The 24,160-nt window shown below is 38.6% G+C and overlaps 1 protein-coding gene across 1 annotated transcript in view; it reads right to left on the reverse strand.

Annotated features, from left to right (window-relative positions):
- Nucleotides 1-24,160, reverse strand: part of ZSWIM6 (zinc finger SWIM-type containing 6) — a 198,285-nt gene that overhangs the window by 38,073 nt on the left and 136,052 nt on the right. The window contains exons 3-4 of the mRNA XM_056112056.1: nt 16,901-17,049; nt 13,729-13,879 (exon numbers count right to left, since the gene is read on the reverse strand). Coding sequence (XP_055968031.1) covers nt 13,729-13,879; nt 16,901-17,049 — 300 coding nt within the window. The remainder of the gene's footprint in view (nt 1-13,728; nt 13,880-16,900; nt 17,050-24,160) is intronic.

Genomic DNA, 24,160 nt, shown 5'->3' on the forward strand with positions numbered 1-24,160 from the left:
ATAACTTAAGCAAAGCTCAGAAAATGCCATTATGAAAACTCACCTGAGGGGCTGGAGCAATAGCACAGTGGGCCAGATGCTTGCCTTGTATGTGTCTGACCCAGGATTTATTCCAGCACCCTACATGGTCCCCTGATACTGCCAGGAATGATCCTGAAGTACAGGACCAGGACTAAGCCCTGAGCACAGGTGGGTGTGGCTCCCAAGCCAAAAACAACAACAACAACAACAACAACAACAACAGAAAACCCAAACCGAAAGAAAAAACATCTCACGAGATGGCATAAAAGGTATTCCACACACACATGCTATTACTAAGTGCTAGTTTGTATGCTAGTTTTTTATCCCTTCAAGGAAATTCCTTGACACTGTTGGGTGACACATGTTTGGTCTCTAATTAGAGCCAACACTTACACTTTGAAGATGTCTTCTGGGTAGAAAGATAACTCCATCTAACTCAGCTAACATATTTCTAGAGATGAGTGACATTCATTACTTAGCCACCTGACAATAACTGCTGTCGTCTACTGAATATTTACCTCATGCGAACTCTATGCTAAATATCTGACATATTTCCCTATCACACTCAGAAGACTAACTTTTCCGATACGAAACTCAGGTCAGAGGGTATTGGAGAGTATTAGTGCTACGACTAAAGATATGAATCATGGATGCAGTACCAAGGGCCAATTCCAGCACTGCTGGTAGCCCTGGAGGTCTCCTGAGCACTACCCAGGCAGATACAAATCTTCAGTATTGTGGTCTCTGGCATGAATTGTCAGCCTGTTGGCTGAGAAGCACTAGTGCACCTCCAATCCTGGGCACTGCTTGGGAGAACTAAATAAATTGATTGGCCAATTTATTGAGCGACCAATCAAGATGGGAGCAAAATTTGTTACTAGGTAAAGCCTCCTGGTGTTTGGCTTAACTACATGATCAGAAAGTGAGTCAAATAAGCATTCATGAATCCTAGGATTAATGATTTCAGTCTTTTGACAATCCTTTCATTTCTTACATTTGTGCTGAATATAGACAGTAATAATTGTTCCAAATTGTAAACTAGCTCTAAATGTACAGCTAATAAACCTTGATTTTTAATCATGCACTCTTCTACAGTAAGAACACGTCTTTCAGTTACAGAAAACATATCCAACGAACGCCACTGAGGTCCATCTACAGAGAGCATAATTAAACAAAAGAAAGCCCTGCATTTTTCAGGACTGACAGGCATAACAAACAAGTAATTTCACTGTAGATTAAAACTGAAGATAAACAATCAAAGGCACAACTTATGACTCAAGATTGATTACTCAAGTCAGAAGAAATCTGTTTTCCCTGAAAATATGATGATGCTCTCCCGAGGTCTACTAGGTTGCATCAGCATTTCTGGAATAATATGCTTGTGTGTGACTGAGGGTGCTCTTTACCTGCTGTGAGTTCTGCTGGGCGGGACATGATGATTTGTGACTGAATAAATCAGGAAACCATTCTAGGAGCTGAAATGTTGACACAGCAGGTAGGGCATTAGCCTTGCACGCAGCCAACCAGGGTTTGATCCCTGGAATCCCAGGTGGTCCCCTAAGGACTGCCAGGAGTAATTCCTGAGTGTGAAGCCAAGAGTAATCAATCCCTGAGCATCACCAAGTTTAAGCCCTTGCCCCCTTCCCCTCAAAAAAAAAAACCCAAACTATTTTACAGCTAATACCATCAGCCGCAAGTCCATTTAAAAAGTTCTTTCTTCTTCACGTCTGTTGTTGTGAACGTGCAAATAAATTCAGTAATGAAAATAAAAGCTACACTGTTTCCTATAAAAGACAATTAGGAGGACCAGAGAGAGGCTAAGGTGCTTGCCTTGCATGGATGGGACTGACCCCAATCTGATCCTTGGAACCCATATGGGGCCCTGAGCCCCGTCAGGAGAGCTCCCTGCGCACAGAGCACAGCCAAGTGTGGCCCCCAAACAAACACACAAAGGTACCTAGGAATTTTTGATAAATGTACTTTTCTGTATTTCCCAGGAGAAATGATGTATATAATGCCACTGGAGTGTGAGTGGGACAAGGAGGAGCAGAGGATTGGGGAGGCACTACCTCCACCTTCTCTAAATGGGCGAGGAAAGAGAGGTGAGTGCTTCACTCTTACTGTCTCAGAGGTAGAGAATGAAGAGCACTGAATAGAAGTTAAATTTCTACCTTTGAAACATAACATTTATTCTTACAAAATAGAAGCAGGCAAAGTAAAACAATCTCTTTTGGTATTTCCCAGTATTTCTTGGTATAAAACAATTCAAAATATTTATCGCATTTATTTCTGCTCTCAGAAGCACTGATAAAGGCTAGAATTTCATGCATGATCCAATTAACTAGTTATACTTATTGAGAGGCCATGAAATGTCTAATTGCAGTCACAAATAGGAAATCACAGCATAATTAGTTGTGCTAGTAAAACAATAGTCACAAAATTTCTTGGGTCAGACCACACAAAACTGACCTTAATTATAGTATTGTTCTCAATACAATTCAGACTTAATGTTTTAGTCACCCGTGACTGGAAATAAGCTTAACTGGTTTTATATATATTAAAAAAAATCTCTTTACTTTAAATTTGGCATTCTAGTTTCTAATTCACAAAATCTTTCTGGAAAAGTTTTTTAAAACCAAACCTCCAGATATTAAAGTTCTCGAGATGCCTTAGTTCGTCAAGGAGGTCTGATCCCGCAGCAAGAAAACACACAAATGGTCACCACTAAACCAGGTGTTAGGAAAAAGATGCAAGTAGAAATCTCATCCTTTCATTGTGAAAAAAGAAAATAATAATCTCAGATTTTCCAAACAGTTGACTGGTATCCTGGGTAGTGCTGTCAGTGTCACTGTCATCCCGCTGCTTGTGGAATTACTTGAGCGGGCACCAGTAACGCCCCTACTCGTCCCAACCCTGAGATTTTAGCAGCCTCTTGTTACTCGTCTTTCCCAACAATTGGAGGCTCTTTCAGGGTCAGGGGAATGAGACCTGTTATAGTTAATGGTTTTGGCATATCGATATGCCATGGGGAGTTTGCCAGGCTATGCCCATGTGGGCGGGATACTCTTGGTAGCTTGCCAGGCTCTCCAAGAGGCACATATATATATATATGTATTTCTCTCTATGATTTGTTGTCTACTGTCTGAACTCCATCAGACATGGTGTGGTGGTGTGGTAATTATGGAAAATGTCTTAAGAAGGGTCTTAAGATGTGTTGCACGGCCACTTCAAGTGGCCTGGAGCGTGGCGGCGGTTGGGTACTGGTTGGGTACTGGATGTCGGCTGCTGGGGCTGGATCCCTTGGGGCGGGGAAGGCTCTCACCTGCCTCCCTCTGCAGCGCCCGGAGTGAAAACAGCCTGGGGCGGAGTCCCAGAGAGTGCTCAATTCAGGCAAATCTGTGGCCCTAACATTCAGCATTCCCCATCTTGTCTGCTTTGTCAGGGTGTTCACTAAGGTGAAATATCAGGTTGATCAATGGCAGTCAGAGCTCACTAGGAGCCGAGCTCTCTAGGAAAGGATCAGAGGCAGCAACTCCATCACTTGGAGTTTCTTTTGGAAGGAAAAGAAGAAAAGGGTAAATAACACAAGAAATAAGAATACCACAAAATATAAAGACACTCTGAACTGGAGTGGAAGTACAGCAGGTAGGGTGCTTGCCTTGCATGCAGCCAACCCAGGTTCAATCCCATATGGTTCCCCAAGCCATGTCAGTAATGATCTCTGAGCACAGAACCAGGAGTAAGCCCTGAACACAGTCAGATGTGCCTCCCTCCCCCAATGAACAAGCAAGCAAACAAAAACCATTTTCCACTTATTCTGAACTGGCTGTAAGCAAAGCTGTCTTCAAAAGGAGTCTGATGATTCCTTCAACAGCTCTGACCTCACATCTACACAGATGCATTTCTGAAAAGACTCTTTAGATATTTACGATGCCTCTTCTCCTGCAAGGCTCCAACAGCGCTCACTTGCCCTACAGACAAAAGACTCTTGATTAAGAAAGAAAGTGTATTATCTCAATGGTTTCATTTTAGTACTTAAGAATTCACATTATGCGGGGCTGGAGCGATAGTACAGCAGATAGGGCGTTTGCCTTGCATGGGGCCAACTCGAGTTCGATTCCCAGCATCCCATATGGTCCCCACCAAGAGTAATTCCTGAGTGCGTGAGCCAGGAGTAATCTCTGTGCATTGCTGGGTGTGACCCAGAAAGCGCAAAAAAGAAAAAAAAGTTCGCATTATGCTCATTTTAGAGATACAGAAACAGGTTCTAGTTAAGACAAAGAATCTATCCAGAGATGTATAGTTAATAAACATGAAGATCAATATTCATATTTATAGATGTTTTTCTCTAATAGTTATTGTTCTATATATCCCAGTTGAAGGCTTGGAAATGGGAAGAGTCCTGGTAAATTTATATATACTTGGTCCCTTGATCAAAAATGCTTGGTTAAGTGTGATAGAAGACTTATTTTAAAGCATATATTACACATTGACACCAAACAGAATTACACTGTGGAATGTATTTCATTCATCTTCAAAATTTTCTGAGATATGTTCAAACTCACTTTGATTGGGCTGTCTTAAGCTATCCTGAGTCTTTTTTTTTTTCTTCACTTACTCCTTCTGTTTCCTAACTAGACTGTAAGTCCTCCAGTGGCAGCTCCTACCCTAGGGCACTATACACAGAGGCCTCCTGTTCACTTGCCAGCATACTGAAAGGTATTCTATTTTCCACAATCCATATTTATGTCCAAGTAGTTCCCTGAACCACTGGTGAAACGACTTTCACTTACCATGCAGAACCAACTGAGAACAAAAGGTGATATCAGGAATCTTAGTAAAAACCAATCAAATTTATCAATGCTTATGACTACAGAACTAATGATTAAGGAAATACTATAGCACTAGTTGTGTAAGAATCTCAAAGGAAAGAACTTGCAATACTCTGTCGTACTGAAATAGCGATTTTATTCATAATACAAATTCTCAATGCACTGACTTTTCTATGAATCCCCAAAAGAAACTGCAATGGGTGCCAGTTTCTTGGAGAACAGAATGTTTCATTTTGCTCTAATTTATTCTATTAGTGTATTAAACTTTGATATATTGGTCTTGACAAGTGCTTCATGCTGACTGTATTGTGTATGATAGTATAATCACTCCCTGTGCATTTCCCACTGGCTGGCTGATTAATGCAATAGATTACCTGCAGCATTGATGGCAAAGGGGAATCATTGTCTTTCTGGGCTGTTTATATTTCATGTTTATATGTGTGTGTGTCTGTTTATACACAAGCACCACAAAGGGTGTGTGCATGTATACATACAGATACATGAGTACCTATGAAGATATACCTATATTAGGCAGAGAGGGTGCTATAACTCAGAGGACAGGAAAAGACAGTGATGAGTGCAGCCTTTTAATTACTCCTCACTACACTAAAAATACCTTTAAAAAATGACAGATCCCCTTAAAACACTAAAGCAGTGCTTTAGAATGCTTCTTAATGCTTCCAAATAGGTGTGCAGTAGTACACTATAATTAGTCATTCATTTATTTGATAGCTACAAATATTTACGAAGCCCCAAGTACAAAGCTTTTTCCCCTTACAGGAAAATTTGGGAGTGGGGTTTCAGGTATAAAAAACATTAAAAACAAAACTATTACATAAGGTAAAGGTTTTATGGTTTCCAAACAAAAATTTCTCAGATTACTTTTACCAAGCACTGGGGTTCTATCTAGAACCCCAGTGCTTGGCAAAAAATATGTAATATGTATATATGATCAGTAAATGTGAAATGGTTTCCAAATGTATTTATCTCATCATGAGGTACGTGTATGGGGCAAGGGGTAGGAGGAGACAGAGGACTCGGACTCTTGTGCCCTTGGCAGCAGTTTCAAAGCACCCAAAGAGGATTTTTCTCCCTGGCCCTAGAGTCCCTTTGGGGTGTCTCCAATCCAACCCTCACTCCCCCTGCTCTTCTACACAGCAAGTCTATAGCTTCCAACCTAGACCACACCAAGACTATAGGTATGTTCAAGTCTACCTGATTCCTAACCCCCCCTTCTTCCAAATGTGTGAAGGCAAAATTTGAAATTTACTAAAGAACAGTAAAAGGAAAGGTGCTGGAAAGCATGGCCTACAGTGAACAAAGTTTAGCTAGGAAGAGTTCAAAAATCACACACTTGGATTTTTATTTCAAAGGTGATTTTTTTCTGGGGGGAGGGGCGTGTACAAACTCAGCATTGCTCAGCGCTTGCTTACTTCTGGCTCTGCACTCAGGGATCATTCCTGGCAGGAATCAGGGGTCATATGGAACGCCAGAGATCCAACCAGGGTTGGCCTCTTACAAGGCAAGTGCCCTGGCTCCTGTACTATCGTTCCGGCCCCGTCAGAAGTGACTAAAGAAAATGCAGAACTGAGTAAGACAACTACTATCACTACTCTTGACCACCTCCAGATCAGAAACTGAAAAAATAGCCCAAGGAGCAGTTATGAACTCCTCGAAGGAACTGAACGTCATCAAGGCACCTATTTTTTCCTCACACAAAGTCCTACTCTTTACAAATTATTTCAATTTGGAAACTAAACAGAACATTGCAACAATGTTACAGTTATCAGACAAACTTAGAGCAGACCCACAAAAATTTACCTGCTACCAATTATTTACCAGCCTGCCGCCCTCTGAAATACGCAACAAAATTTACTTATACAAATTAAAAGTCATTCTCTGGACAACTCTAAGAAAAACAGCCATTTAAAGGCTTCTGATGATACTATCATACAAGCCTTTTATCTTTCAGAATCCTTTGCTCTAGAGAAATCTTCATGGAACACGTGGTGTGTAAACTGGTAGTCACTCTGATGGGGCTCAATGGCCTTCTGCAGTCCCTTGCCCACCCCAGGGGCTCTGTGAGACACCATCTCAACACTGGGCTCAGGGGCGCCCATTAATCACTTCCTGGCTGTCCCTGCCCTCACTCCCGGCCCAGGGCCTCTGACAGCTTCAGTCTCCCCTTGGTTTCATTCCTTCCGTTCTCGCTCCTGGGGACGCCCCCTGGGAGTCTCCAATCACTTTAAAATGAGGCTTCTCAGTCCTTGTTAATTTTAGTATGCTGCCACTTCAAAGTAAGAAATGGTGCAAAGAGATTATCCCCAGCCTGCCTTTCTGCATTTTCATTCTCTCACCCCCTGCTATGATGTCTACCATAATGGTATTCTCTAGAGATTCACAATCCAGCAAGGAGACTCCCCCAGACAAACGTCCCTTTGGTAGCAGTTCTCAAGGGCAAATGCAATACTCACTAACTTAAAGAATAGAGAGCTTTCCTAAAATTGTTGAGAAAAATCATACACTACGCCAATCCTCTGACATTACTATTAGCAACTAATATTGAAAGTGTTTCTACGAAGCAACTAGAATGCATTCTTAGTATAAATAATGCTACCAGCAAACAACATTTATAACATAAAATGCTATAAAGTGTATATTACAATGAACCTCAAGGAATCTTAACTTCTTATCAAATCTCTATGGTCTACATTTAAAATACGGTTTAAAAAAATTGCACAAGAGGACGATTCCATGCATGTTGTTACAATTTTTCTAAACATATACCTAAATAATTTAAACAACAAACGTAATTAAGAATCTCGGGGCCGGAGCAATAGCACAGCAGGTAGGGCTTTTGCCTTGCATGCAGCCGGACTGGGTTTGATCCCCGGCATCCCATATGGTCCCCCAAGCACTGCCAGGAGTAATTCCTGAGTGCAGAGCCAGGAATAACCCGAGTATTGCTGGATGTGATCCAAAAAGAACAAAAAAAAAAAAAGAATCTCCAATTGGTTAGATAATAGGATCAAATGATCTGTAAAAACGTCTTTAAATCGAGAATTTATTATTTTCTATTGATTAAGAAAAACCCTTAATTTCTCTTTCATTCATGCCCATACCAGTTACTGAGCAAGTAAATAAAAACTTTATAGCTGCAATCATCAGAGATATCATTAATAGTATAATACAGAAAGTATTTAGCATAGGATTCCTCACTGTATAGAAATATTCATTTTTCTCTTTTGGTTAACTTCTGACCTAAAGAGAAATTACTCTGCCCACTTAAAGAAGCAGAAAATAACCTCTTCTGAGTATTCCCACAGGAAAGAAAAATCCAGAGGCCACTGACCTGAGAACACAAGAAATTTCAGTTTTAAGAGAAAGAAAGCAGGAGGACCATAGCACAGGGGAACAAACCCAGACCCCGGAAATGAGAACCCCTGCAGAAGACAGGCACTCTGAGGACAGTGCTGGGGGGAAGCAAAACCTCCTGAGAAATTCAATTGATAAAGCCTCTGGATTCAGAAGTGAGCACTAAATGAAGCAGGAAGCAGAGGCACAAAACCAGACGTTAGAGCAAGAGCCGAGCGGGTGTGCAGAAGGGCCCAGTGGAGCCCACCGACTGTTTGAGGCACACAAGTGCCGACAATGGTGGCATCAGAACAGGCAGGAATTTGAAACCAAAGACCTGAGAGATCGTCACTGACTCCTTAATAGAGCAGACTGGAAAATAAGATCTAAACGTGCACTGAATCCAACTGCAGGACATTCCATCAGTAATTTATGACAACCTAAGTTTATTAGGCAACAGTTCTCAATCAATAGCATGAAGTTGGCCACTCTATGGTAGAGTGTGTGTGTGTGTGTGTGTGTGTGTTTCTGAGTCTAAAATTAAAGAGTCTCTGCACACATATATGGACCACTCTAGGTCTGAGGACAATACCTATGAGGACTGTGGAAAACAGGGAGGGCAGTGCAGGCCAGGCAATGTTTATGGGGTTAGCTAACTGGTTGAGACGGCCTGGCAGTCAGGTATGTAACATCCCTTAAAAACAAGTCGAGGAGGGTGCTGTGTACCTGATAACGTCATCTATCTTTAGTAGAACGTAAATGGGAAATAAACAAAAACCTGGGTTCCTATCGAACACCCCCCTTCTCTTTCTTTCCGCTTTGAGAAATAATAATAATGAGAAAAAATAATAAGCAGGGTTTTACTGAAAATCTCGAAGATGTTTCTGAAATGGAATCTGCAGGTTTTTTCACCCCTACCATTGAATGTATTCCTGTCTTTTGGCTGTTATATTCCTTTATTTCTCGAGTGTTCTCGAGTTTATGCCTGCTTCTTCTGATGACTGTATCTCTTTACTCCTCTTTATACCCAGCACCACTGTCAACAGTAAAATCAAATACTTTTCAGATCAAATCCATCTATTCTTCTGAACATACCAAGTGTTTAATAAATACTGGTGAGTCACAGTGAAACTCCCAGAAAGAAAAGTTAAGAAGAAGGCACCGACCGTGGTGGCATAAGTAGTGAGCTGTATTGTTGTGCACAGAGAACTGAGTATTGACACCGATTTTCCAAAACAGTTCATTAGGATCACACTCTATACTTATAGATCCACACGGGCTTCTAAGTCTGTAGTGACATCTTTTTGCTGCTAGTGGACTCTGGGAATTGCTGTCTGCTCCAAGGTACTAGCAGAGAGTAGCTACTTACCGAAGTAAACCATACTGGAATGCTTCTAATCTCAATGAGAAGCATTGCTACTCAATAATGGCCATCATCTTCAAAATGTGAAAAGCTTGACTTTAAATTTACCTTAGGAACTAAGAAAGAAACTCAAAACTGTGGGGGGAATTACTGAGCCTACTGCTTTCAATGAGATAAGCTGACATTTCCCCAAAATTTTGCAGCATTATCTACAAAGCCGTGTCTGTAGAATCTTATTTCTAGCTGTGAGCAAAAGCCCTCCCAAATTACTTAAAAGCATAATTTTGAATGTGACTGACTTAAGCATATTTTCTTTAGTCAAGAATTCTGTGAGTTCAGTAGAAGCCCACCACAGAGATTATTACTCGTATCTGAGATAGTAGATGGAACAGAATTCTGACTGCAAAGAGGAAGTAATTGTTCATATTTTGCAATAATGTGTCCAAAAATACATGAACTGATTTCTCTAGAGTTGAACAAAGACTTAACCAAATGCCAAGTGCCCTGAACCTATACACCCAAATTATCCAGCATCATAATGGCATATTATTGCTACTGCTTAAGTGGTTAAACTAACCTTTCACCAAAATTTGGATTAGAAGGAAACACCTAACAATGCCTATTTCTGATCACAGCAATTTCCAAATCAGAAGCTTTGAAAAGAACTGAGAGATACCATCTTGTTCTATGAAGCATCAAGGCTCTTGCAAATACAGCCCAGTTTCTCCCTAAGAAATAGGCTTTCCATGCTAGAAAGAAAAATATATGACTCAGCTTGGAAAGAAAGTTCAATGTTTTAAATTTGGGGGGGTTAGGAGAATGCAAATTTTAAACACTTGAAAGAAATTTAAACATTTTTTTCTGTTATAAAACTGTAATTAAATATTATTTAACTGATTCTGCTAATGACATCTATTTTAATTAGGGTTTTATAGACTGGCAGTCACAAACTATAGTTTTATGACACAAAGTAAAATTACAGTCTATGAAGACATTTAAAGAGACCCATCAACACAGATCCGAAGTTACAATAGATCCTCCTCATCCCCTAAGATCCCGACAGCCATTAAATGTGTAGAACAGACAGCCATTAGAGCTAACAGTAGGTGTGCTCGCCACCAATCAGCGGTGTGTTGTTCTCTGAAAGCCAAGGGTGAGTTCTGTGATCTGATTTTCAGAAAATCTGCATGTTACAACATAAAAATACAACTGAAGGGGTGTGTGCTCAATAGCTCTATGAAGTTTGTAACCTGTACAAAATGTGTAGCCTCTATCATTGCACTGAACTTTTATATTAAAATTGTAATATATAGTCTCTTGTAGCTGGATCATGATGCAAAATTCATCATAACAGTGCCATGTGGTTGGGAAAATAAACATCATGAAAGTGAAATTAATACTTGGAGAAGATTTCAATACAAGATAAATGTATCTGCAAATGAGATGCACTAAACAGAATCTTAATAGTATGCATCTGTATCTATTCATGCTACATTATGAAAATCGGGGAGTAAATCACAAAAATTAATTCAGATCAAGTGAGTATCAGAGGCACTTATATTAGTAAAGAGCTGAGCATAACCAGTCCTTTTGATAGGTGGAGGAGGGGAAAAAGATACTGGGCCTGTTGCTACCTCAAAGAAGTTTGCGTACATTTATCTAGAAGAGAGAAAAAGTTAGATGTTATTTTTAAAACTAAATTTTGAAATGTCAACAATTAAATTTTAATAAGTGACATATGCTCTGAAAACTGTAAATCTTTGGAAGATGGCCTATCTTTGAGAAAAATTAAATTTTGTAATCTGGCTAACAATCTGATGTCTCCTAAGAGCTCTGCCAAGAAAGCAGAGTCATTTGGCGGAGGAAGAGACCCTTGCTCATACACTTCTATCAGATGAAGTTTTCAAGGCAAGACTTATTTTTTTCTGGTGTCTTGGCTATTGCCAGAAATGGACCCAACGAATCCATTGGTGCTAAGGAGTTAAGCATCTGAGATTTAATTTAACAGTTTCAGCTTTATTAAGCTGTCACAGAGAGGCCCCACTCTGATAACAGTAGCTGCTCCAATTATGGCTTGGTTTAGGGTTGACAAGTATAATGATTCATTCGTGGCACATGAGAAGCAATAAAAGGTTGTTTTGCATTACAGCTTTAAAAATGTGGGCACTTTTTTCATTTAATTTGTCACTTAGCTTTTGCTAAGAGGACATTTAAATTGCAGTAAAAGGCAAATGGGGCTTTTAGTTTAAATGTAATCCCCATATTTAAATGATCTGTAATGGCGCAGTGTTGGAGTGGGAACACTATTGTCTCACAGTGGGTCCTGATGGTGACATGTGACATTTGTATTCAGGTCCTGTATTATCCATGTGGCTAAAGGGCTTCCAATTTCATTTCACAGCCAGAAGCCTGCAGAAAACACCAATTAACTTGCAGATCCCATTTGCCGACAAAACTCAGCCTCTTCTCAATGTCTGGCATCTGGCAGTGCTCAGCATTTAATTCCAAAGCAGAGCCTTGAAGCAATGTGAGCCCTGTGCAGGGGCACGAAGTCAAGTTTCCCCATTTTATTAAGAAGCAAAATCCTTTCCTTTTGAGGTGCAGAAGCAACTTTCTCGCTAATTTTTTGGTGAAGGACTATTAAGATGCGGTAGCTATTGTTACTTCCATGTGGGATTCTTCACAGAACTGAGATCCTATCTAAAGTGGCAAGTGACTTAACTTCGCTCACCAATAGAATACACGGGAGAATTGGTACAAGTTCGGTGACCACTGAGGGGGAGGACAGTGAAAGAGAAACACGGGGCAAAAACACGCATTCTTTGCTCTGCTCTTAAGCTAGGAAGTTATTTTATAAAGTCTGATTCATGATAAGAAAGAAGTCCAGGGGCCAAAGAAACAGCTCAGTGCTCTGAGCACTTGTTTTGTATTCAGGAGACCTCAATGTGATCATTGGCATGGCATGGTCCCCGGACTTCAGCTAGGAACAACCCCAACTCAATGGACAACCACACTCCACCCACCCTCATGCCAATGTTTAACTGAAAACTGAAGAAGAAAGAAGTCTATCAGAGGGAGTAATTCCAAACAGGTAGCAGCCATTTATTTAAAATCAGGTGCTGACATTCAGTCACGTTCATGCAAACACATCCTATTACTGGTAAAAAGGGAACTTAGCTGTAAAATTCATTACCAACTTGTTATAACCCCATGTGATCTTGTGGAATTCTCCTTAATGCCCCAATTACATGTTATTTTCACACATGATGATCTCACCTTCTATCTCCACACATAATGATACCACTCATGTAGTATCTTTATACAAACAATAGATTTTCTTGCTCTGGACAAGACATGGGATTGATTAGCATTATGTATCATTAGTCAATAGCCAAGTGGAAGGGAGAAAGTGAAAATTTATACAATTTTACTGTCCATCATTTAGACTAGAATAGAAGCAAATATATCCAAAACATAAACTTAGTACAGGCACTGATACAGTATTTGTCGAAAATTCCATTTGTCACATCCATATTTTTCTTAAACAAAAGATATGGTTATAAGCACACATTCCACTAATTTTCTAGAAATGAGCATTGGCTAACAGGAGCCACTGCTCCAAAATTTCTCAGGGCATACTAGTGTTGAACCTGGATCTATTTATACCCTTTTCTACCAGAGCTTTGAAAAGCAACAAAAACCAGTTTGCTATCTTTCTCATTCTGACAATCAACAGTTCATGTAAGTCTAAAACAGCTCCCCAAAAATATAAAAGTTCAAATTATCTTTAATACAAGCAAAAAAGAATGGTGGGGGGCAAATTTAGTTGAAATACATTATTCTAGACATAAGCAACGAACCAATTCTAGTATATAAAACACTGATTTAAAAATAGTATTTTTTTCTGAAAGACAGATTCCTAGGCTAGTTTCCCTCAGGATTACACAATTCTCCTTAAACTCTGCCAAGACTGTTTCCTATGAATGCCAACCCAAGTTCTCATTCTTCCTCTTCTAACTATTGTAGACTGGCAACAAGTTCATAGGTTCGTGTGCGAGCTGCTCTTTCTCCAGCAATAGTCTGACCATGTACCTTAATACTCAACCAGTCTTATCCAAACACGACTCAATGGCAATCCATCAGGAAACTTATATTTACCAAGTTCATCCCAGAGCTGCCTATATTTGTCAGTCATTGCAGTGCCTTGCTGCCTCCAAAGTGACAGGCGTGGGTCGGCCATGAACTGCTCTGTTATCAACGTCAACATGCGGGCCCCATTGGAGTCCCTCATCTTCAACATCTCCCGCACCTAGCAGGGGGAAGAAAACAGACCTTTAAAAAATATTTTTAAACATCACTATGAAAGATAGACCATTTTCCTTTACTTCTTCCCAGGGAGTGGGTTAAGTCTTAAAATCCTTCCTCTTATCCAGATGAAAGATGTCAAAAATGAGTTTCTATCTTAGATGGCAATTTGATCAGATTTACTAAGATAAAAAAAAAACTTGGCCAATTTTTGTAATACCAAAAAGATGGATTTTTCAGAGGGGAGGGTTGTCAATCTATAGAAAAATAGTGCCAGAACAGTATCAAAACAAATCATTTGGCACTTTACTGACTCAACAACTGATTATACTTACCACTACTACAGTAGAGCCTAAAAAGTAGTTTATGAAGGGCTGGATAATGCTTCTAATAGTAGTGTTTGTCTGTGTGTGTGTGTGTGTGTGTGTGTGTGTTTAAGAAACAGCGATATTGAGACATCACTCACATACCATACAATCCAACAACTTAAACTGTGATTCACTATAAGACTTGATAAATCTTCAGTTTTTGTTTGTTTTGGCTTTTGGGATACACCCAGCGATGCTCAGGCCTTAGTCCTGGCTCTGTGCTCAAAGATCACTCCTGGTGGAGCTTTGGGGACTATGTGTCTTCAGTTTTTGAGATGAACTAGTAATTTCAGAAGTTCTCTTTCACTTTTTTCCTTTAAGCACAAAAAACATACTATCTCAGATGGGATTATTTTTACAACTTTAAGAGGAAATGAACAGGACTATAAGTTCAAGATCTCTCTTACTCTAAATGACTGATCTACAAAACAAAATCACAATCACTAACTCAGTAAGTTAACTTGGTCTCTCAAGCTAGAACCTCAAACTTGATTCATTACTTGCTATGCTACATATATCCCTGTCAAGAAATAAAATAACCCAAAGGAAAGAAAAGAAGAAAAGAAACAAAAACAAGGTTAAATCTCTACAGGAAAACTCAATGCAACCAATCGATCCAAAAGTGTTCACTGCTATGTGTTCAAGAAAAAGGAATCCCAACTAAACACCAGTTCTCTATAAAGGAACTTACTAGAGCAAGACCATATGCTTTAGAAAGGAGATGGATAACCTTTTTTCAAGATTTTCACTATGTGAAAGGCAAAAAAAAGGATGACAAAATGGCAGATCTAAGATGCCTAAACTTTAAAATCAAGAGATCCTGCTACAGGCTAAACCCTGACAATTTACAGGCTTTAGAATTTGAGCTTTGTGAAAAGCTTACATTTCTACACTGAATCATACTGGTTGTGAATCTAGAAGAACTGTTTAAATAATCTTAAAAAAGAAATCAATTTATTCCCAAATTGTAAATAAAGTAGTAAACAGATGAAGATGGGAAGGGAGCTGCCAGTTACTGGAAATTGTGCTAATGAGTTTTATGTTTATATTAACTGTTTCATGTTCAGAACAAATGTTTAAAGTAGGCAAGATTACAATCTCCAATTTTGTGAATTATGAAACTATGCCTGCCTTAGAGAAGTTAAGTAACTTGCTCAAAGACAGGAGGAACAGCTGGGATCAAAACCCAGATTTGTCTTCACTTCAAATGCTATGCCATTTCCAAAATTAGATGTTACTTCACATGGCATATATAATGTGTTCATTAAATACAGCATATGCAGGCCACTCTACCACAACTTTCACATTGCTTCCACAATGTACTCATTGCTGACATGAGAATCTACAATACACTTCTTGTGTGTCTAAATTGTACAAACCTTTAACATTAACTACTCTGTTATGATCTAATTTATTGTTTGATTTTCCTGATAAATGTCTAAACTATTACTCGGCAGTATTAGTGAAAATAAATGCCTCACTATTAAGCATATAATACAGAACTATTAATCAACATGAAAATACATTTACAACCTATACTAATTTTTAGACTGTTGACGCAGATCTATATGAGTTTAAAGTGCTTATGACTTAACAAAAAAATTATTAATACTCAAAGTACTTTTAAAATTAAATGTATTTTATTATAATCTAATACCTGGAAATCTGGAAATCTATGGTATATAAGATAAATACTAAGGTTATTGATTAACCAGAATATATGCTTTTGGCCATAAGCCTTTACAAAGTTTCTTCAAATTTTCTTGAACATTTAAAAAAAATTCTGGTCATTGAGACACTACTTAACAAAAGTATCAATAAGCAGTTATCTGTTCCTTTAAAGTCACTTTGAATATACCCATAATGATGGTTATGCCCAGGGAAAAGATAATAACTTATTATCAAGAAAGCTATTTCATTCAGCTGTAGAATTGTGTCTATGATACTAACATTTCTGTATAATACAAAAGACAGCTTCAACTCACACGGAATTTACAACCAAAAAATAGGTCATTAAGATTTGGTAACAGAAAAATAACATTTACCAAGGTTTAATATCAATTTAGGAGGTATGACAGCTAATTTTATACTATAATGGATATTATAATATCACAGTATGCTATATGAATTATAATATGCAGATGAGAAAATTGACAAGTAGCTATCATTTATGAGTTAAAAATTGAATTTAAATCCAGGTCTGAGTGACTACAAAACTATGCTCGGAAACTAATTTAAAATATTGACATCATTAAATTAAATACATGAAAAGTACTTCTTAAGGAGTACATTCAAAGTTATGCGCAAAATATGCTCAACTTGAGAATATTAGCTAGAAAAAAACAAAAACTTCCAAAGATTGCATTTAAATAACATTGAACTACTTGTTTTTGGTATTGAAAGGTTTTTCAAAACTATGTATTGTTATCATTTTGTTAAAAGAAACTGAAGAGACAAAAATGTTCCACATTTTGTCTGCTGTCACCAAGCAAATTATGCTTGAAATACATTAGAGAAGTTTCTAATTAACTTAGATTAGTTAATTTCTAATTATTCTTTTTTCAAAGAATCCTTTATCCTATTGTAGACATGATCATATATAGATCTCTCTATATATGTGTATATTTAAATATTTCTTTAAAAATAAATAATCATACCTTTGCAAAAAGCAAATTAAGCTGCTTCCCTGATCCGTGGTACCCGCCCTGGGAAAGGAACAGTTTAACCTGTTCTTGAACCTGCTCTTCATCTAAGTGCCAGCAGTTTTCATCATCTATACTAGCACCTGCTGTTGGATCAGGAGCACCTAGAAATAGAAAGAAAAAAATAACACATATGCTGAATTACAACTGTGCTAAAAGGGCTCTGATAATAAAATTGAAAAGAATTAAGATTCTGTACTTCTTGCCTCAACGCTTTTGAATGCAATCTCAATTTCAATTATGCATACAAATTTAATATCAAAAAGAAATATAAGGATCATTCTTTTATTTCTGGGACTTTCTGACTTGTGCTAAGTCAAAACGTAGATTACTTTAGGAGGAAAACATTTCCATTTTTTTAAGATCAGAGACAATACCTGAGGAGATGAATTTATAGGTTCTCTAAAGAAAAAAAAGTCACAAAACTGTCTTATAAATATGTGATGTTGATAAGGACATGCGAGGAAAATGTTTTTCAATGACAGAAAAATATGAAACCAAGTAAACTCAGCAGAGTATTTCTCTCAATTCAAGAAGCTTTCAACATTATCTGCTATAGTATAAACTACATGCTGACAAAAGTCTTTGGTTGCAGAAAACTGAAGATTAAAAAGGGAAATCAAGCCACATGGGAACAGGCAGTGCAGCTGTTCTACTAAACCAGGTTGGAGTATCACCTTGCCAAACCGCATAAATATTTTATTGCTGAAGTACACATAAAAGGTAACAGCTATGTAATAAATCCTGCGTGTGCCGAACTTCCTTAGAAATTTAAAAATTACTCAGACATTTGGGTAAATAAAAGTTATGATGCTTCATTATTCATTAATAAAATAAAATGGTATTTAGAATCTAGATTAGTAAATAATCTTAAAAAAAAACCTCAAAATTGAAAACTTTCACAAAGTGTTTCAACCTTACCTACTCCTAAAATATAAATACATCTGTAGGTGTGATTTTTCTTTTCTAATGACAGAATGCATGCTCAATTAGTCAAGGGAATACAACAACAACAACACTGTCCTCCCGTTGTTCATGGATTTGCTCGAGCGGGCCCACTAACATCTCCATTTTGAGACTTGTTGTTACTGTGTTTGGCATAACGAATACGTGACAGGGAGCTTGCCAGGCTTTACCGTGCGGGCGAGATACTCTTGGTAGTTTGCCAGGCTCTCCAAGAGGGTTGGAGGAACCGAACCCGGCTTGGCCAGGCTGGATGTGCGCAAGGCAAACGCCCTACCGCTGTGCTATAGCTCCAGCCCAAGGGAATAATCATAATAATCTACTTAGAACCAGAGCCTAAAGAGACCCAGGATGAGGAAAGTGAATATGAACTTTCCCAAAAAGGTATGCCCACATCACTTAATTCATTTCACTAAGTGTGTCTCCCAGAGCTAGTCCCTCTGCTAGACATGGAACTGGAATGGTGTGAGTCAACAGATTTCCCCTTCTCAGAGAACTGATAGTCTAAATTCAACAACTTTCGATTTTTTTATTAAGACCCATAAAAATGCAATTTCTACCATGCTCACCTTTTTAGTCTGAACAAAATCTAGTGGAAAATGCCCTTATTATAAGTGAAGAGGTCTGATATATCCTATTTCATGCAAAAAAAAAAGTTTGGTAGATCTTTCTGTTGCCCACATGACAACTTGCAATTTGTTCTTCTCTCTCGTCCTCTCTCTCCCACACCCCACCCCCATTCCTTACGTTTCTTTTTAAATAAAAGTATAACACTTCATTAAGTATTATAATATTAAAAAGCATAATACTTCATTAAGCTGGACACATAATGAGATTTGGAGATGACCGCTGGACTAGAGCCATTACCGACTGGATTCCACAGGACGTCAAAAGATGGTGTGGCCGCCCACCTACGAGATAGTCAGACTTCTTCGTCAAGACGCTGAAAGATCGGTTTGAGGCTCTTCGTGTAACTAGAACGAGCAGACACCACTGGGCTACACTAGCACACGACAGGGACGAATGGAGACATTACTGGTGCCCGCTCGAGCAAATCGACGAGTAACTGGAGGTCAAGTGATCAAGTGATAACACTTCATACACAAAAGAAACTTGTCCTAATAGTCAACCTGCTTTCATAATGAGTACAAATTCACTATTAGAATAAGAATCATTATTTTAATGTGTGAAATAAATGACTGACTTAATAATCACACACAAAAAAATCTGTAATAATAAATGTTAATCATTATCCAAAGAAAGAGGACAAAGTGCGATGAGACTCTATCAGTGAGCACAGGCTTGGTCTTGCCCTGTTTGGGATTCTGTCATTAAGCAGAAGTTACCAAGAGAAGGAAAGGAAGAAATGTCAACACAGGATGCTAAGAACTTGGGCAGAGTTCTCTGATAGGAAGGAACAGAGTGTATGAAGTAAATAAAAACAGTCCATATGCATGCAACTCAAAAAGAAAAGGATGAGAGGAGCAATGACAACCAAAACAAAAAAAAATCTGGAGAGAAGAAGATCTGAAAGCCCTGGTAAATGAAAAAGACTGCTTTTCCCTGTAAGAATAATGCATTAATCCAAAGAGTAATAACTGCATTGTCCTACTGGGTACAAATTTCAACATTCCTACCGCAGAATATTATATAGCCACAAAAACAATATACACATACTTTCTCTATGTACAATGTAAAGATACCCAAGATACATGAAAATAAACCAAGGTGGGGGGGGGGGAGAGAGAGAGAGAGAGAGAGAGAGAGAGAGAGAGAGAGAACACATACATAAATATATATAAACCTGTGCTTTTATGGAAATAATGCTTTTCCCAAAGCATGTGTTTTTATCTCTTTATGTATGAAAAAAGACATCGGACAAATGATATAAGAAATATATAAGTTGTATGACAAGAAGTGCTTCACTAATTATCTTCTTATACCTTAAAGAGTTGGAACTATTAAGTATTAATGTATCTAAAAACTGTATCTGATGTGTAGAGAATGAATTGGGAAGTAAAAATGTGAATGTTTTGAAGGTCAATGATTGCTTGAGGGGCTGGTGCAAAAGCAACTGCATGTGGCTGACCCGGGTCCAATCCCTTGTACCTCAGGTGGCCCTGAGCCCACCAGGAGGGATCCCTGAGCACAGCCAGGTGAGGCCTGAGAAACAAAAAAACAGAAGAATGGTAGCTTGGAAAGCAGCAGTGAGAACTTAAGTGGAGAATCTGGCAGCAATACCTGACTTGGTGAAGAAGTAGATATGTGAGGTATGAACAAGATGAAGAACACATGGTTTTCTGGATTACACTGCAAGGGGAAAAAGAGGATTCCGAATTAAAACAGAACAGCAGAATAAGGCCAGGCTTAGGTTTGACATGATTTGGAGGCAGGGGAAGACTCTGGGGCCACACTAGGTAGTTCTTGGGATTTATTCCTGGCTCTGTGCTCAGAGATCACTCCTGTTAGTGGTCTGGAGACCATATGCAGTGCTAGCAATTGAACAGGGAACAATGCATACAGGACAAAAGCCTTACTCGCTCTACTATCTCTCTAGCCCCAAATTTTCCCAATACCTTGTTATAGATATAGCAAAATGTCTTCCCAACATCTTTCCTCAAGCTACCTTGGAAAATCTGATACACCAACTCATCATCATGATCCTCTTCTGAAAGGAGGGAGGGGGAGAGAACGCCACTAAACTGCTAATTTTCCACTCCCTTTGTGATCTCTATCTTCACAACGATTATTTCTCCCAACTTCAATGAAGTTTTAAGTTGTCCTCTCATAGGCACTGAAGGCCAAGCCCTGACACGGCGTCATGCTTCAAAAGACATGAGCTGTCCTGTAACACACGAGCCAGGCCACTGCTTGCAGCTTGGGTCAGAGCCCTGTGGGACCTGGAGTTTTGATTTGCTATAGAAATATCCAAATATTTTAAGAAGATTTGGGCTTGGTTTAGAAAAGCGGTTTTCTTAGCCTAAAGTGGCAAAAGAGATTGACATTCAGCTACTCTTCAGAAATGTTGAAATACATTCAACTCTTACTTTTTTATGCCAACCAAGACGTGCTCTCATGTGAGCAGAGAATGTACTCACTTAGTCATAAAAACAAAGGTAACTAATTGATAAATGAAACAAATTCACCCTAAATACAACTCAGTAAGTGAGAAACGACAGGTATACTACACTTTATAGACCAAGAGCTTAAGTTTACACAGCAACGATAATCTCCCTAAAAATAATAAAGTTGTTTTATTTAACCCTAATGCTAAAGTTTAACTATTTAAATTCGAATATGCCTTGATTACCTTCATTAAAGTTTTGCCTCAATCAGTGCTTTTCAACCTTTTAACGCCTGTGGATTGACAGCCTAAGTCTTGTATAAAAGGTAGGAACTACAACTTTTATTTGTGCTTATTAATGATTATGATCAAAAAACAAAGTTCTTGGCATTTTGCTTGGAGAAAGGTAACACAAAGATAAGTATCAGGGGAATTAGCTACTTCCCTAGTTGGGCAGAAACCAGAATCTGCGTGTAAATTAAATGGTCCATAAAGTATTTTAAAACCAATCATATTTTACCCTCATTTATATTTATATATGCTATATAAACATTTACAACTATATAATTAATCTTTGTGAGCATTTTTATTGCCAAAGCTAAATTCTTCAAGGTTTCAAGCCTTCAGGACAAGTGAAATTATCTTATCTGTTGAAAATGTGAAGCATTTTAACAGTCTCTCATTCCCAGCTAAGGAGTCTGGTTTGCTATCCGACAGTGGTAATGAAATGCAATAGGAAGACGGCAAAAGAGAATTCACAGGCAAGCAGAATCACTATCCAAGTTTTTTGGCTTCTTCTATTTGCAATTTGATTCGGTCCTGGCTTAGTTTTCAAATTAAAACTCCCTTGCTGAAGTGGGTCTCAAAATTAAGAGCATATTTAAATTCCTGAGGAGCATTGTGAAAAAGATATATTCAGATACTGCTTCAGACTGAATCATCAACTTTGCTGAGGACACAAGGCAGTGGGGAAGATTCCGTATTAGGTGAGAACATTAAACACTTTGGGATATTCTTTATATCAGAAAGTATTTAGGGTTCTGAAGGGTAAAACACATGCTCTCCAGTGTACTGAATAAAGTCTATTTATTGATTTTTCATTTTATTTATGCTTTTGGGGTCACACCCAGCGGTGCACAGAGCTTACTCCTGGCTCTTACACTCAGAAGTCACTCCTGGCACTGCTTGGGGGACAACACGGGATGCTGGGAAGTAAACCCAGGTCAGCCACATGCAAGGCAAAAGCCCTACCTGCTATGCTATCGCTCGAGCCCCCCTTCATTTTATTTTAAGTTAAAAAACTGTGACTCAGTTATCGATAGCTCAGCTTTAGACATGTATTTCAACACCAACACATCACCATGTCAACTTCCTTCCACAGCTGTTCCCCAAGTCCCTCCCCACCCCAAACCCCACCTCATGCCCTCCTGTCAACTCGACAGGAACATTATAAAGTTCCAGTGGTTGCAGCTTAGATCTGATGCTTTCAGTTTCTTTGAGTCTGTGTTTTGGTTAGATAGTTATACCACTTACTTATATTGCCGAGTTATACTAGTGAGTGTGACTTAAGCCCTGATGCCTGTTCATACATTACCTTCAGTTCTCTTCTTGCCCGCTTGAATTCTTTCCTTCTCTCTAAACGCTAACATCAAGGGTGATCTAGGCAGGCATTCCCTTTTTACTACATTTCTTCATTCAGTATTCTACACACCACAGATAAGTGAGACCATCCTACGTTTTGTCTTTCTTTTCTAGTATACTTCACTCAATGTATCTTCCAGTTCGCAACCACGTTGCAGCAAATCGCCTGGTGTCATCATTCCTTACAGCTGCATAGTATTCCACTGTGTATATACACCACATCTTCATAATCCATTCACCTGCTGTTAGACACCTAGGTGAATTCAGTATCTTAGCTACTGTACTAAGTGCAGCAATGAATAATGTTGTGCACATGTTCCTTTGAGAGCCCTGCGTTAGATGCTCCGAAGCGGGATCTCTGGGTCATATGGCAGTTCAATTCTAAGTTACCGAGAACTCTCTAGACTGTTTTCCAGAGGGTTGTGCCAGACAACATCCCTGCCACAGTGGATGAGAATTTCTTTTACACCATATCCCCACCAACACATACTGTTCCTACTATTTTTGATGTGTGCCACTCTTACTGGTGTGAGATAATGTCCCACTGTCGCCTTGATTTGGACTTCTCAAATGAAAAGTGATGCTGAGCACTGTTCCTGTGCTACTGCACATCCTCCTGTCCCCTCTGTGAAGTGTTTACCCACTTCCTCTCCCAACTTTGTGATAGGGTTTTTGGATTTATCTTTGTTGTTGTCGATCTTGTAAATACTTTATGCAACCTGGATAGCAAACCTTTATCTGATGTGCTGAATGCAAATATTTTTTCACATTCAGTTAGCTTTTTGTTTTAGCCCATGTTTCTCTTGCTATGCAGAAGCTCTTTAACTTTATGTAGTCCCATTTGTTTATTTTTCTTATTGCGTTGCCATTATCAGTGGTATCAGATCAATGAAAACACTTTGAAGTCCAAATCTTGAAGTGTAATGCCTATGTTGTCCTCAATGTACTTTATAGTTTCTGGTCAAATTTCAAAGTCTTTGATCCACTTTAATTGACTTTTATATGACATGTAAGATACGGACCCAACTTTAACTTTCTTACAGCAGTTATCCAATTTTCCTAGCAACACTGGTTAAAGAAACTACTTTTACTCCATTTCGTGTTCTCAGCTCTCTTACAAAAAAATTAACTGCCCACATATATGGGGTTTTGTCATAGGGTATTTGATTCTGACCCACTGATTAGAGAGTCTACCTTTCTTCCAATACCATGCAGTTTTGATCATTGCAAGCTTTATAACACAGTTCCAAATTAAGTAATGAAATACCTTCCAATTTCTTATTCTCCAGTATGGCTTTGGCTATTTGTGGACTTCTCTGCCTCCATACAAACTTTACTATCTACTTTTCTAGATCATGGAATAGTATCTTCTGAATCTGGGTAGGGACTTCACTGAATCTATATAACAGATATAATTCAAAAGCTTAGGTAAGATAGTTATTTTAATAATATTGACTCTTCCAATCCATACACATGGAATATTTTTCCATTTCCTAAGGTCTTACATGATTTACAGTTATCATGGTATAGGTCTCCCATGTCTTTTG

This window comes from Sorex fumeus, unplaced genomic scaffold (assembly GCF_029834395.1).
Source record: "Sorex fumeus unplaced genomic scaffold, SorFum_2.1 ptg000015l, whole genome shotgun sequence".
Taxonomy (NCBI): Eukaryota; Metazoa; Chordata; class Mammalia; order Eulipotyphla; family Soricidae; genus Sorex; species Sorex fumeus.